The sequence below is a fragment of the Nerophis lumbriciformis genome, linkage group LG06 (genome assembly GCF_033978685.3).
Source record: "Nerophis lumbriciformis linkage group LG06, RoL_Nlum_v2.1, whole genome shotgun sequence".
Taxonomy (NCBI): domain Eukaryota; kingdom Metazoa; phylum Chordata; class Actinopteri; order Syngnathiformes; family Syngnathidae; genus Nerophis; species Nerophis lumbriciformis.
In genome coordinates, this window is record NC_084553.2 from 45,490,740 (window position 1) to 45,505,950 (window position 15,211).

General features: G+C 37.1%; 1 protein-coding gene across 1 annotated transcript in view; it reads right to left on the reverse strand.

Annotated features, from left to right (window-relative positions):
* myo5aa (myosin VAa) overlaps window positions 1-15,211 on the reverse strand; it is a 73,195-nt gene that overhangs the window by 19,857 nt on the left and 38,127 nt on the right. Inside the window, exons 14-26 of the mRNA XM_061964455.2 lie at window positions 13,996-14,079; window positions 7,783-7,938; window positions 7,580-7,677; window positions 5,178-5,264; window positions 4,994-5,102; window positions 4,701-4,912; window positions 4,470-4,626; window positions 3,382-3,621; window positions 3,061-3,309; window positions 1,531-1,624; window positions 1,197-1,327; window positions 1,023-1,136; window positions 802-936 (exon numbers count right to left, since the gene is read on the reverse strand). Of these exons, the coding sequence (XP_061820439.2) occupies window positions 802-936; window positions 1,023-1,136; window positions 1,197-1,327; window positions 1,531-1,624; window positions 3,061-3,309; window positions 3,382-3,621; window positions 4,470-4,626; window positions 4,701-4,912; window positions 4,994-5,102; window positions 5,178-5,264; window positions 7,580-7,677; window positions 7,783-7,938; window positions 13,996-14,079 (1,866 nt within the window). The remainder of the gene's footprint in view (window positions 1-801; window positions 937-1,022; window positions 1,137-1,196; window positions 1,328-1,530; window positions 1,625-3,060; window positions 3,310-3,381; window positions 3,622-4,469; window positions 4,627-4,700; window positions 4,913-4,993; window positions 5,103-5,177; window positions 5,265-7,579; window positions 7,678-7,782; window positions 7,939-13,995; window positions 14,080-15,211) is intronic.

The following is a 15,211-nucleotide window of genomic DNA, read 5'->3' on the forward strand; positions in this document are numbered from 1 at the left end:
ATTTTTAAAAACCTTTGTATTTATGTATTGAGAAAAATGCCAGAAAAGCAGTTAATACAAATTAATATTTTATTTTACAATAAAATGAAAATATATTCTGATTAAACATTGTGGAAAATGCCAAAAATGTATTTATTATACATTAATATTTTACTTTACAATAAAATGAAAATATATTCTAGCTAAGCAATGTGAAAAATGCTACAAATGCATTTCAATAAATTAATATTTTATTTAATTAAAATTGAAATTATATTCTAATTAAGCGTGAATTATATAGCATAGTTTTACAAATAAAAGTCTTCTCTTTAATAAATGTTGCACCAATAATATGGGCCTGGTTCTCTCTGCTGTTGATTAAATAGATTCTATTGCATTTTTGTGACCCTTTTGTAAAAAAATATTTAATTTAAATAATGATGCAGGCGAATGATCACAATAAAGCAGTTAAACAATATTATACATTATATTCTAAATATATTATAATATTTTAAATTTACAACATTTTAATTGGCATTTATTTGTGGAAAACCTTTAAAAACATATACATATAACATTATAAATAATATATTTGTACAAATTAGGGATTTTCTGTGTATTGCTTCACTTTGACTTAAAGGCCTATAACTGTGTAGTAAATAAACAGACGATTTGAGTAAAGTTCTATTAATTTAACAATATGTTTATTACTATGGTTGTAGAGACTCTGCAGTAGTACTTAATGTGATTAGACAGTGTACTGTACTGTATATTGTAGCCTAACAGGTGGCACACTAGTTATGCTGTGAGTGTCAGTAATACCCTTGCTCTAGCCCGCTGAAACTGCTCTTCCTTGTTTTCCAGCTCATTGCGCAGAGACTGCTTTTCTTGCTCGAGCTCTGTGAGCCTCTTTTGCAGCTTGAGCGTGAGTGAGGTATCCATTCCTCGCGTCAAATCCTGCAAGACATCCAAGCAGAATTTTATAAAGGACTCCTTTACCAGTTTTATGATTGTCTTTTTGTTTTTTTAATGTCTGTGCGTACTTCTGCGGCACGGGAACCTTCCTCCGATTCGGCGAACTCGGAGTTGTAAGTGTACTCGGATTCGTTGCTGCTGTGGGTGGAATCTGTTCTCCTGTGGCCAGGCTTGGAAATGTGCTGAGAACAAAGTAGGCGAGTTGAGAAAACAAAAGCAAAAGAAAGTTAAGTGTTGCGCACCTCTTTGAGGTCGTCGTGTTTCTCCTCGAGGCGACGGTGTTCTGTCAGGAGATTCTGGTAGCGAGAGCGCTCCTCGTTCAGGTCCTTCTCCAGCTGCTGAGTCTCCGATGCAATAGTACGAGCCATTTTCTCTGCAAGATTAAAACATTCACAAAAATGTAATTCAAATGACTAAAGGTTAGATTTACACTAATTCATATTGTTGATACTTTTGTAGGTATCCTGAGATCAGGTGTCCCAATAAAAGACCAGCTGCGGGCCGCATATGGCCCCCCGGTGCTGCACTTTGGACACCCATTTTCTTTAAGTGTGTACACAGTCAGGTCAAACTCACCTGTCATCTGCTGACTCTGTTCCTGAATCAACCTGTTCAAGTCGTCCTTCTCTTTTTTCAGCGAGCCGTTCTGATCCTTCAGTTCGGACACCATCTAACGCACACATAATCAATAACAAAATTGATAACTAGCAACATTTTTATGTGAATACTTGATCATACTTTACAAATATACTTTTTATTGTTAGAACGGGGACAAGGCTGGTCGACAACTAAACCCTTATAGAAAAAGCAGCTACATTTGGTAATCAAATGAATGTAAGTATACACTGTATGTGAACCATTATAAAGGCAATGGGACCATATGACATCTCCCAGTCAACCAGCAAATGCAGGTGATGAAAATGAATAAAAGTTATTATAGTATTGATATTAAAGTAGTATGAAATTATTTTTCAAAACATTCTTTTTATTTTAAATTAATATTGTAATTCAATTTTATTTTTTGTTCCTTTTTGTTGCAAATAAAATAAAATATCATTGCATTTATTTTTAATTTAAGTTTAGTTTACATTCATAATAAAGATTAAGTAAATTATGAAATTATTTAAGTATTTTAATTAACCAAATAAATGCAAATCTGCAAATCATTATTTTTTTTCAGTTCTTGTACAGTGGTATGTATTTCATTGTTATCATATCATTTAAAATACCTACTTTTTGAATCTATAATTGTATGAAATAAAGGAAGAAAATACATTCCATACTGTATATTGTTGAATGTTTTCTACTATTATCTATGTTGGACTATAACTCCTGATAACTTTTTAATTTATGTGAATTTATTTATCATTATTATGTACGTATATATTTGTGTTACAGATTGAATACAGGATGTGAACAAAAGTATTAGCAGTAGCTGTGAAACGGAAAAGGGGTAAGATTAAAATAAGCTATTGTTCTTCCTACTCCTTTTCGGACATGTTGAACTTTGTGTGACACTGTAAATATGTGCTGTATTATAGTGTAATCTTGTTTCCATGTTCAAAATACACAAACTTATATTTTCTACATCCACTCTTTCATTACTATGTATATTTTATTGAAAAAACATAAGTAAAACAGGGGAGAGATATTTCCTAAATGAACTAAAAGGCTGACTTGTACATTTTACTAAGCTACTACAGGTAATTATCATAAGGAGATGAAAAACACAAGAGCACTAAGACCTACCACACACATACTGTAGTTTGAATTCTAAAACACGAGCACAACATTGTGTGCTCACCTGTACCGGGGCAACTGTGCCCACAATGTGCCCAATGTCCTTTGGTTCTCTCGGCCTGCTAAATTGGGGGGCGGAAAAGGTTTGCTTTTGATGCTTACAGCCAAATATTACAAAGAACGCAATGTATTAGGTGAGGGACTGGTTGGAAAATGCTAACATTCCCAGTAAAGTAGGAGAGCTGGAAGGTAATTATTATCATTAGCGATTATTTTGGGACACTTTTCAATGACCCTCTTGAAATCCAACTGGGCATTCTTCAAAATTATATTTGATGAAAAATATTGAAAGGAATTTTGACGTACTTTCTCCATTTCTGTCCTGTACGTCTGCGCCCAGTCCTCGATGGTCTTCTTCTCCTGCTGCGTGGTACTCAGCTCCTTCTTCAGCTTCTCCAGCTCCTCCAGGAGAGAGGTCAGCTGGTTGCCTTTGTTCTTGGCGTCGTCCTCCACGCCGCGCAGCCGGCCCAGCTCGCCACGTAGTCGCTCACTCTCTGTTGTGTAGGAGCTCTCCAGACCAACCAGCTTCTCGTTGACGGTGCGGTTCTCCTTGGTCTGGCAAAAAAAAATCAGATGTTGGAAACAACCAAAACACACAGAAAGGAGTGAAGAAGGACGATGACAAACCTGCTCGTCGATCCTCCTCTGCAGCTGCATAATCTTGTTCTCCATGCCCTTGTTCAGCTTCTTGAAGTGCTCAACGGAACGAGCTTCAATCTTCAGCTTCTTCAGCTCGCGTTTGGCCCTCATCCTGCGGATGCAGCACTGCAGGTAGACGATGGAGTGGAGGCAGCGCTTGTACCAACGTCGGGCCAACCAGCCGCGAGCGTGCTTCTGGATGATCACCACCTTGCTCTCTCGCAAGAGCTGAGGGCAGTTGCAGAGAGAGAAAAACAATAAATTGTTTACATTTGTATTGAATTTATTTAAAATCAAAAATGTGTTACTCAAGTCAAATTTTCCACATTACATTAAAAAACAAAAATGCTGTAAAAAAATAAAATAAACAAATGTCATGATGACTCAATTATCAGACGCCCATGAATATAAGACACTAAATATAAGTGCACCGTTTTCCAGCGGGTCATTGTGTCACGGATGCATCTCTCCAGATCACTGGTGTGTTTGTGACAGGAAGAAAAGTGCTTGAGGTGAATTCCTTTGGCGCTACCAGTTGGTTTGCATGTATATATCTCTATATCCCAAATAATAATTTTTTATTTATTTACAAAACAATACCATTTTTAATAGGATAATAAAATATACAGTAAAATATAGTTTAAAAAGTAATTTAATTGGATTAATCAAGATAAAATAGGCGTGCAGTCTTTTTTATTTTTGTGTGCTTGTGTGGATTATCTAGCAAGGTCACACAGTACAAAACATGTACAGCACATAGAGATGGGAAAACAATTGGTACTGTTAAGTACCAATTGCTCCCCAGGTAACAGGGATTGGTACCGTATTGATTCGAATGTGAAAGATACCCATACCTACCAGTCAAATGTTCAAATGTTCGGAAACACTCAATTGAATAACATGGGAGAGTATGTTTAATCTCTTTAATGTAAATACACATTTACAGTAGGTTGATTAAAAGACTGTTAATAGTATGTGTCAGTGTGGTGATTGATAGGTGATTACTCCAGCAAAAACGAATAGATTTTTCTATGATTTACTACGTACAAGCATGAACATGTGTGTGTTTGCATTACCGCTTGGTACTTCTGCCGGGCCATGTAAGCTCTGAGGATGGTCTGTATGGCCAGAGCGGCGGCTTGCTTCTGCCTGTAGCGTTTCCTCGCCACGCACATCCTCTGGTACTTCTGGATGAGGGTCGCGGCCTGAGTGCGACGCATAAACTTGGCCAGGCTAAAGGTAGACCACATATTTAAATACTTTCTGCTCCTTCTGGTCAATTGATAAGATCAGGAAAAGGGACTGACCAGCGAGCTTGGTATCCTCTGGTGAACCTCTGGATGGTGATGGCGGCACTGCGCATGCGCAGATACTTTTTGCGAGCCAGCCAGCATCGAATGGTCTTCTGGATGCGGATGCAGGCGGCGCGGAGCTTGTCTGCCCTCAGCTTTTCCAGGTAGGCCACCTGCCCGGCCCTGAAGAATATCTTGGTTTTACCAAACTGGTATTTATCCTGATCCTGGATGAAAACAGGAGCAGAGCAGAACAGGGGGTTAAAGTCACAATAGAGATGCACAAAAAGGAAATGTTAAAATCTAACCTGGACTAGCTTCTCCAGTACATTCCTGCATGTCAACTTCTTGTCAGGGAGCACATCTTTCTGCTTCATTAGCACTCGGTACCGACTGAAGAACTCTTGGTACGTCCATCTGGGTAGCAATACACAAGGACTGAGTTGAAAACCATACCTTCTAGGGAGGGTGCCAAGATGCATGGGTTACTACCTGGATGGGAAACCTGCTGCAGAGATGCGGATTGTCTCCAGGACGCCACAGGCTCTGAGCTGCTGCACTGCACGTTTCGGATCAAACCTGACAATTATAACATTAAATTTTCAGATATTTAATGCCATTTTTTTTGATAAATGAAAACAGTTCTAGGTTTCTCAATATACGACTGAACTACAAAAGTCCTTGAGAGTGCAGACCTTTGCCAGGACCTATAACCTAACAGTAAAAAAGTCCGGATCACCCGCAAAATTAAAACACTTGATCCATATTCCATTTCTGAATCAAAATCTGAACCTAACTTTCTGAGCTATCTCTCGCAGGACAAAAGAAAGCCTCTTCTCAGTCATCCACTGTCTTTGTCTCTGCGGGTAGAGGCGGGACCGCAAGCTTACACACACACACACACACACTGAAGTTTAAGCTAGCAATGTAAATGTAAGGTAACGTAGTATAACGCCCCATAATGTAATGACTTGTAAATAATCCAATGATTTGCACCTTTTCCTATTTCGAAAACATCAGGCCGAAAATCAGTTCTTCATATTATTTTAATCTACATTTAAAACACTTCCTTGTGGTCTACATAAGATGTAATGGTGGTGCTTTGGTCGGAAATTTTACATAAACATTGCTTTACAGATCTACCTTCAAGCAACTTTTTGGCTACCTGTGGAAACAACCCGAGTTATTAGATGCAAATGAACCCCTCCACACCCTGCCTCCTCACGCTGACAGAAACTTCTGGTGCGTCCCATTAAGCTTGAAGTCGGATCTGAGAACGACATCACAGCCAAGTTATGAGTGTTCTAGTTACGTGGTCAAATCAAATGGCTACATCCACGAAAGCTGTTTGTGCGCGTGCCTTATCCGAATACAAACAACTTATGAAAAATATGCACTCCTTCTGCAACATTCAAACATAGTGGAGGAATAAAAAACACAGGCGCTATTGTTAGGGATGTAGAATGTATTAAACACATTAATTCTTTTTAAATTTACACTAATTAACAACCACATATAAACGTCCTACAATACATCATATATATGGCTGATTTAGTGCGACAAATAATAGTCAGAAGTATTCTGGCTGACCCGTCAGCGATCCTTTTTCTTTCTGTCTCCCTGTAATGTTTTGTCTGATCTTGAATGGGATTGTGCTGAAAATCTAATTTCCCCTCCCTTACCCCTTTAATCTAATCTAATAACAGATATTACATAACAATGGATGAAGAGGTGCCACAGATGCTATTGCTAGTGATGTAGAACGTATAAAACACATGAAAAAAATGTAACAAGTGCTAATAACCACTATCACAGAAGTTTCTGTTATTGATTACACTCAGAGCAGCCATCATGGAGGCCAACTCAGGGACAGTAAGGACTTTCCGACTTTCCAAGTAGGAAATCCGACCTCGGGGTTCCTTACAGTTGAAATTTCCAACTAAGAATTCGGAAATTCCGACTTCCCAGTAGAACTGAAACACACACCATAAATCCCCTTCATTGGAGATAAGGTTCTCGCTAAGACTTTTGGGCGACATAAATGGCAAAAGCAATCGATTTTAGCATGTACGAGCCAGGGTCAGACCTGGAGCAAGAAGGAACCAAAGAAGGAACCTCAGAACAAGGGCTTGAAATGAATGCATCTCAGCATGTGATGCTTCCATTTCTGACATTTTCTGAAAGTTGCATGAAAATCCATCCATAGCTTTTTTTGTTATGTTGCTAACTAGCAAATTAACCAGCTAACTAGAAATCTAACCAGCTCGCAAACTAACGGTAATGTTACATAACCGTCTGGAGGTGGTAATAATAGTTTATTCTTAAAGTATGTAACACACTTTGGCCAAAATACACTAAAGATGTAGAATTACAGTACAATCTAAACTCTTTTTAAAATAGCCTTGTTCAGAGCAACTGGTTTCGGAGAACTGCCCTGTCTCATGCAATTGAACCACTGCTCACTATGGCTAAAGTTTAAACTAAATCCACAACAGGAAAAAGCTCATCGTTGGAAATAAAATTATTTTATTGTGCTCTGATGTCCTCTGTATCTGTAAGGTGACATTATTATCTTGACAATCAGTGCATCTAACGACACTGAAAGTCTGTTTTTTTTTTTTTAATGTGACATGACTAAGATTCCATGTAGTCAATTAAGAGCAAAAGCAATAGTCGCAAAGTCAACTTCCTAGTAAATGATGCAATTAAAGTCACAGTCAGGTCAAAATCAGGCTTGTTGAAACCAACATTCTTGTTGTTTGGTTGTGTAAATTCATACTTGAGCCAAATTGAATAAGATATATATAATATAATTTTCCACTATGTAATTTTGAAGTAAAACAAGGTTGCTTTAGAATATATTTCCAGAAAGAAGAGTAAAACTGTAAACTCACGAGAACGCCTGCTTGAAGTCATTGGGTTTGATGCAGCGGACATAGTGTGGCGTGGTCGCGTTCAACGTGTCCATGAGCATTTGAAGGGAGTTACGAAACTACGAGAGAAAAGCACCCGAAATGGCCAATTACATCATTGATAAATGTGAGGAAAAAGGACTTGAATAAGTGATAGAAAGGGAGAAGTGTAATTCAGCACCAACCTGGCAACCAACAGTCTTCTTATGCTCCTTGCTGCTTGTGTCGCGGCTCTTGTCAGGTTTGATGCTAAGGCGGGTTCTGCCTCCAGCCCCCGCGGGCGGAGCCATGGGACTGGTGGCTTTCTCCTCATCCTTGAACAGTTCCACCAGCAGGTCAAACTGGGAAAAGCAGCCCAAATACTGTACAGTCACAATTCTGATCTACTACAGCATAATGGTAATTTCATGCTGAATAGCATATTAAACGTACAGTGGAACCTTAACATTTTATCATACCTAAGGTTGTACAATTCCGACTACAAGCTTTTTCTCTAGCTTGTTTGCCATGCCACCTCTAAAGGGTCGTAAAGACCATGGAGACATTAACTGAACTTAATGCAAACTAAAAGTAGCGCAACATACACCCGTTTCAGTCCAGACTGTTCAGTACTTCGTTTCTAAGTCAACAACAACCACAATAATATTAATAATAGAACAGAACAAAATACAAAATATCAAAACATATTCCGTAAATTCCCGACTATAAACCGCAATTTTTTTCCTGCCCTGCTGCTTATAAAACTATATTTATGGATTAGGCTTTGCTAACGGCCATAAGGATTTGTGTTCAACAAATACTTTTCAATAAACACATGCAGAGACACAGTAAAGTTGTGTTATTGTTTGTGCTATGGTGTCATCTTTTGGACGCGTTTGTTCACCGCAGGTGCAGCGGGGTGAATGTGTACAGTATTTCCTTTTATTTAGTGCTTTGAACTGGAAGTGCCGTTTCTTAGACTTAGACTTCCTTTTTATTGTCATTCAAATTTGAACTTTACAGCACAGATAAGAACAAAATTTCGTTACATAAGCTCATGATAGTGCAGGATAAAAAAGCAATAAGGTGCATATATAAATAAATACATATATATAAATGGTATATAAATATATATATAAAATAAATAAATATATATAAATAAATAAATAGATTACTGTAGAGATAAATATATTGCACTTTTCCACATGCGTCCACGTTTATGGATGTATGTTATATTGTCTTTTTTATTCCAGCGAGTTAATCCATTTTGAGGGGACTTGAGGGGATCATTTAATTATGATGCGTTCAAGAGTCTTACGGCCTGAGGGAAGAAGCTGTTACAGAACCTGGAGGTTCTGCTTCGGAGGCTGCGGAACCTCTTTCTAGAGTCCTCTAGTCTTCTAGTCCTCCATAGCATTTCCACTCGTATGGATTCTTCATTCATCACTCTAAGCAATGTTTGTAAGTTTTACAATATAACCAAAACCATTCATACTAACTAATATGTCCTATGTATGATGTCATTCTGAGTGTTTTCATGTATATTTGTATGTGCTATGGTTACGTAATGAAGCTAGCGTTGTTAGCATGAGCTAATATGCTAACGTGTTTACGAGTGTCTGTGTTAGTTTTACTAACTTACAATAGCACTTTTTTTGTGTTGTTTCAGTTTTACAAATTCCTCAGTAAATTCACTGAAACTTCACTGTGGAGTTATATAATCTGCTTAGCTGATTGGAAAGCTATCACCCGCAGCTAGCGGGTCCATGATGATGACTTTTGATATATTTATCATCCGTTTTACTGCCGTATTACAGGCACCGTTTGGAAACAAAGTATGTAAATGTAAAACATTTCTGTGTAAATAGGTAATTTCACAATGTATGTATCTGCGGCTTATAGTCAGTTCGGTGTGGCTAATATATGGGGAAAAAAAGTTTTCTTCTAAAATTTAGTGGGTGTGGCTAATATACCGGTGTGCCCTATAGTCCGGAAAATATGGTATTTAGTCTTAATGTTGCAGTTGTGCTACACAACGATTAACATCTTTTGACACATATAATTAAGATTGTTCAAAAGTAGGTTGCATACAGTTTAAAAAAGCTCTCCACTTCCATAAACACAATGCCTTAAAAGGTGGGTAGTTTTATTGTATTTTTTTCATTTATTTCGAACATACATAGTTAGAATATTATCACATATTTTCAGTTTGTCATTACAACAGTCCGAAAAGGAGCAGAAAGAAGCAGAGTTTTTATTATCCATAACTAATATTTTTGTTGTTCTTTTAGAGCTATTAACTTATTTGTACACATCTATGATTGTAAATAAGCTCAAAAAATTGCAAAAAACAACAACTGCAGGATGTCAAGAAACCTTATTACCCTCATTTCAGTTATACTCAAAGGACTAACTTTTTTTTGTCACTTTTATCATTCCATATACAAATCATTTTATATCAGCTTTTTTATTCTTAAGGCTAGTGGTTAATTTTTTCACACTTGAAAAACAAAACAAAATGGCTTGCAAAGTTTACATCTTTTATGCCTTAGTAGTTGTTTTTTTTTTACATTCATTTAACAGTGTGGAATGTTAAAATCTAGTATTACACATTGCTTTTATAATAAACAAACATTTTGACCCTGGAACAGACTATTTCTATTTCAGTTGGTGTTGATGTGGAAAAACAGTTCTTAAGTTTCAACCAAACCTAATGCAATCGATCTTTAAGGTTCCACTGTAGTTATGTTTACATGTTTGAAAGCTACTAACACATTTCTCATTAATAGAGAACAATTTAGATTTTTGATTGTTGAACATTCTCCACACTTGATTCGTGGATTAGTGATTGTTAAAAAAAAAAAGTCAGTTGAGTCAGTTATAATGTTATACAAGCCAAAAAAAAAACACAATGTCAGGATTATGGTTACCACTCATTGTATTATGACATGACTATTGTCATGTATAATAAATGGGTTTTAGTAAAACATGCACAAATGAAACTAGAAGGCAATATCAATTATTAACGCAGCTTCTTTGCTCTGAGCGCTGCCATGCTGTGTCTCTCTTGCCAGCATCATTAAGCAGGAAAACCACCCAGGCTCCCACAGCATCACCCTGAAAAAAAACCCTCCTCCTCGCTGGTGCCTGGTGTTTTTTTAATTTTTATTTCCAATCATGCTTTATTTTAAACTCTCAGTGCCTCTGGTGCTTCGCATGCAGCAAAATAATGGCACAAAAACTCAATGACCCAGTGCTGTTAGAGCATCACAGAGCGATGGAAGAGGAGAAACGAAGGAAAAGGAAAATGGAAAAAAAAAGAGGTCGAGGCAGACCGGCCTTGCCTCTGTTTACCTTCTGTTGATGGGTAGGGGGGGTTGTCATGATGGAGACAACATACATGGACAACACATGGAGACATGACATTAAGATGAAAGAAAAATCATTTGCATCCCCATCAATTTAACAGGACATGAAAACAGGCAAACTCATAATGAATACGATGGGATGATAATCGCCACTGAATTCATTCATAAAGTGTTTCAATGGTATTTTATTTGCTGCATTAGGCATTGGTTGAATGTGCCGCCAAGATTAGATGCGCAAACACAAGTCATGTGGTGCAAGTGCATCGGCAGTCACTGAGAGGCTTTTTGAAGAAATACAAAAGCACCCGAGCTGCATGCGCTTGCGCCATTCATTGTGTCACGGCAACCAACGCTGACATTGATGTCTTTCCTGATATACATCAAAAAGCACACAAGGTACTCTACTACTTTACACTGGACAATTTCTGGCTCATTTTGAGTAGTTGTGTTTATTTATGTTGTTTAAGGTGATGGCTATTGATAACTAGCAAAAGGAGAATGCTACATTGCATGAGCAAGTGCATCATGGGCTTTGACGTTGTACATTATTTGTTGGAGTTGTTTTATTTATACAAGGTTTCATTATAATCATAACTAAATACTCATTAATAACCGGCAGGATATTCATTAATTCATCACATAACATGTATTTATTGCACATCTGTGTGTACATAGGTGTGCTTTTGCATTAGCAAGCACACCACAGGCTATGACAATGTTGATACAATTTTTATTTATTATTATTTTTTTTTTGCAAGGTGGCTGTTAACGTTAAAGACTGTTGGGAAGAGTAATCCATTGAATATGCACAATGTCCAGAACAAGCGAGCATACCTAGGATTTTGTGCATTACAATGGTACCTCAATTTAAAAGTGCTCCAACTTTAGCATTTTGATATAAGTGAGATAATTGTTGTGTGCGGATTTGTGTAGTGTTGAGATCGCAAATACTGTTAGAAACACACAAACTTTGAATTTCATCCAAATACAATTGTGCCTTGTGTTCTGCTCACAAAAAATATAAAATGACAATACACTACCACCTTTATCCAGTATCAATAAACCACATTTCAGATGGTACCGTTAACATATTAACCTTTATACAGTAGTACCTCAACTTATTAGTGCCCCAACTTGAGAGTGTTTTGAGATAGGAGCTGTTTCTTGGCTAATTGTTAAGCTTTAAAGTTGCAGACAAAAATGTGAGTTACAAGCGTCCCCGCCAAAAAAAGATGACAGCGTGTCTCCAATTTAGTGAAACATTTTGAGCGTACCACTGCTAGTCTTCATCATACTGAAGCAGAATAAGTCTAAAGCCAACCAAGAATCTTAAAACAAAATGCTTAATTATTTATCGATGAAAATATGGAAAAGCTGCTGATGGTGTGTTTGACAGAGAAGTAGCTTGAAGGAGATACCGTAAAAGTACACTCTCCAAGGTAAATACTGTACATTATCATTGATTTACTTTATAAAACTACTGTAGTTGTTAGTAGTACATTTTATTGTGCAGTTTTTATACAATCCTTTTTATGAAAAAGTTTATTTTTATTTTTGATGTTCAATTAATTTCAATGGTTGACTTGAGATACAGGTGTTTTGGGTTAAGAGCTTCATCACTGAACCATTAAAGCTCGTAAATTGAGGTACTACTCTAGTTTTTAATTGTTTATTTCTCTTGTACAATGAACAGTTATCAGCAATCACCAGTATGAGGAGTAGACAGCCTCGGCAACTGTGAGTGTTCTTACGCAAAATAACTTTTCCTAACTTAGTATTAATATTCTTGCAAACAAAAGACTCATATAATTATGATGTACTTATTGTATTGTGAAGGTGTACTTCATGAATCTTATGGCTAATTTTAATTTGTAAAATGTGTGATGTGTTTTATGCAATTTTTTATTTTTTTAATTAAGTTTTTTATGTCATTTAACAAGAAGCACTTTGGGATTTGGTGTCAAATGAAAAGTGCATTATAAATAAAAAGTTGTATTATTACAATGATATAAACATAGCCACCAAAGCACAAAGACACGCTTGTGCGCATTTATATATATACGTTTACTTACACACGCACACGCACACGCACACGCACACGCACACGCACACGCACACGCACACACACACACACACACACACACACACACACACACACACAAATCGTGCGGATAAGCTTGGCAGAGAACCCTAAATCCTAATTAAACTAAATCTGGTTAAGGCGTCATTAAGGTCTAATCCCAATTGTTTAAGTCTCACTGATGCAGACAAAGTCCACGTGTTTGCGTGTATGACTGATGTGTAAGTGATACGCAGTTGTTTTAAAGAGTAAAGCAGACATTAGTCTAACTTTGGTTGATGTCTTTAGCAGTACAAAGTTGCTGTTGGATTAAACAGGCTACGTTGTTGTTCGTGTGTACGCGTGCACGTGTTTGTGTAGGCCAAACAGCAGCAAGGATTTAAGAGTCTTAGAGCCAACAAGTTTATAACAAATTGACCCTGGTCATGATGTGAGAAAGAAGAGTGTATCATGTTGCTTCTCAAAAGCCACCAATGTGTTCACGTGTGTCTGCCCTGCCAAAATAAAAGTGTTCTCCACAAATAGTAGAAGGTGCTACCTCTTAAAGCCCTATGCAGGTCACATTGTTTAGCAAACAGTACCACACTCCTATATGTGGAAGTATATGCCTTGTTTTATTTACCGTAGTTGTTTTTTTAATGTTGCATCGAAATGATGCCAATAGTTGAGAGATGTTTTTGTTTACATTAAAACTTTAACCCTGTGAGGTGGGACCTCGGAAGCTCCAAGTGGGATGTTGACACCTACTTCCCAGCTGGCATCATCTTTCAGTGGAATTAATGACTCCATTGCAATGTAATGAGGTGGCCCACGAATAATAACTGCTATTTGTATCACAGTTATAAATCTGATGGTGTCTTCTGTCATATAAGGCAATATTGCCAGGACACTTATGGTAAGCGATTATGATACAGTGAAACCTGTGCGCGCGTGTGTGTGTGTGTTTGTGTGTGCGCGTGCATACAGCTCACCTTGCTGGCCTTGAGCACTTTGATCTGTTCTTCATTCACCGTGTCCTTGTTCTTCGCCAGGAATCCTTCACACTGGTATTCAACCTGCTCAATAGAGTGCAGTTTGTGTGAAGATGTCAACAAACACACAATATATACTGTAGCTTTATAACCCACACCTGACGAACAGACCTTCAATTACTGTATTTACTGAATATAAGACTTTTACAAGTCTATATAATGTAAGTCTTTTGTCCCGTATTTGTGGGGGGGCTACATATTATATATACATATACATACATATTTTTTATTTTATTTTATATTTTTTTTAATTTTCCTGAGGGAACTCTCCTGAAGGAATCAATAAAGTACTATCTATCTATCTACATATTCATACATGCGAACCAATTATGGTACTTAAAAGACTCCCTCATTAAAATGTTCTTTCCATCACTTACACATGCCAGTGACATGAAGAAATGCAAAGGCGATACAAGAGACCAGCTAGCAAAAAGTTGTTAGCAAGTTATCAAATAACAAAGGAGCAGTTATGATGATCATTTTAAGATATTGGTGACCAATGAAGCACAGTCATTAGTAAAATGTCGACCATTTAAGAAATGTAATATCTACATTTATTGTAATCTAGCAGTTCAACAAAATTTATATTCTTCAAAAATAATGGTGGGTGGTCTTCTACCCAGTGTCATTATATTGGGGCCAATGGAGTATTACACAAATAACACTTAGAGGGCAATAATACCAACAAAAAACATTTTACAAATAAAATTCAGTTCGGAGTAGAGATACACGTAGGTAAATAATTGAAAATAACATATTAATCAATGACTATACGTTATGTTGTCCTGCCTCAGTCCACAAATAGTTGAGACTGAACCAACAGTGCCTCTACTGGTTGCAGCCATGTTGGGATGGGTACCAAATTCTGTACTTTTATAGGTACCGACTGAAGTCTGTCGGTGCTACCGGGTTTCATTGACGTAAAATCTAATGGTGCCATATTACGATTCCTTAGCACGTGACATTACGTCTTGTTGCAGGTCTGCACCTGGCTGGGAAACAAGAAGTCAAGCCCTTAGATAAAACTCAGGTAATTTGCCATGCAAAGAAAGCAAGAAGGCACTCAAAAGTACAGTATGGTAAGATGCATGTTACAATTAAACGGTGTGTAATTAATACAATACTTACATATTAAACACTTTGTAGGGCTCAACAA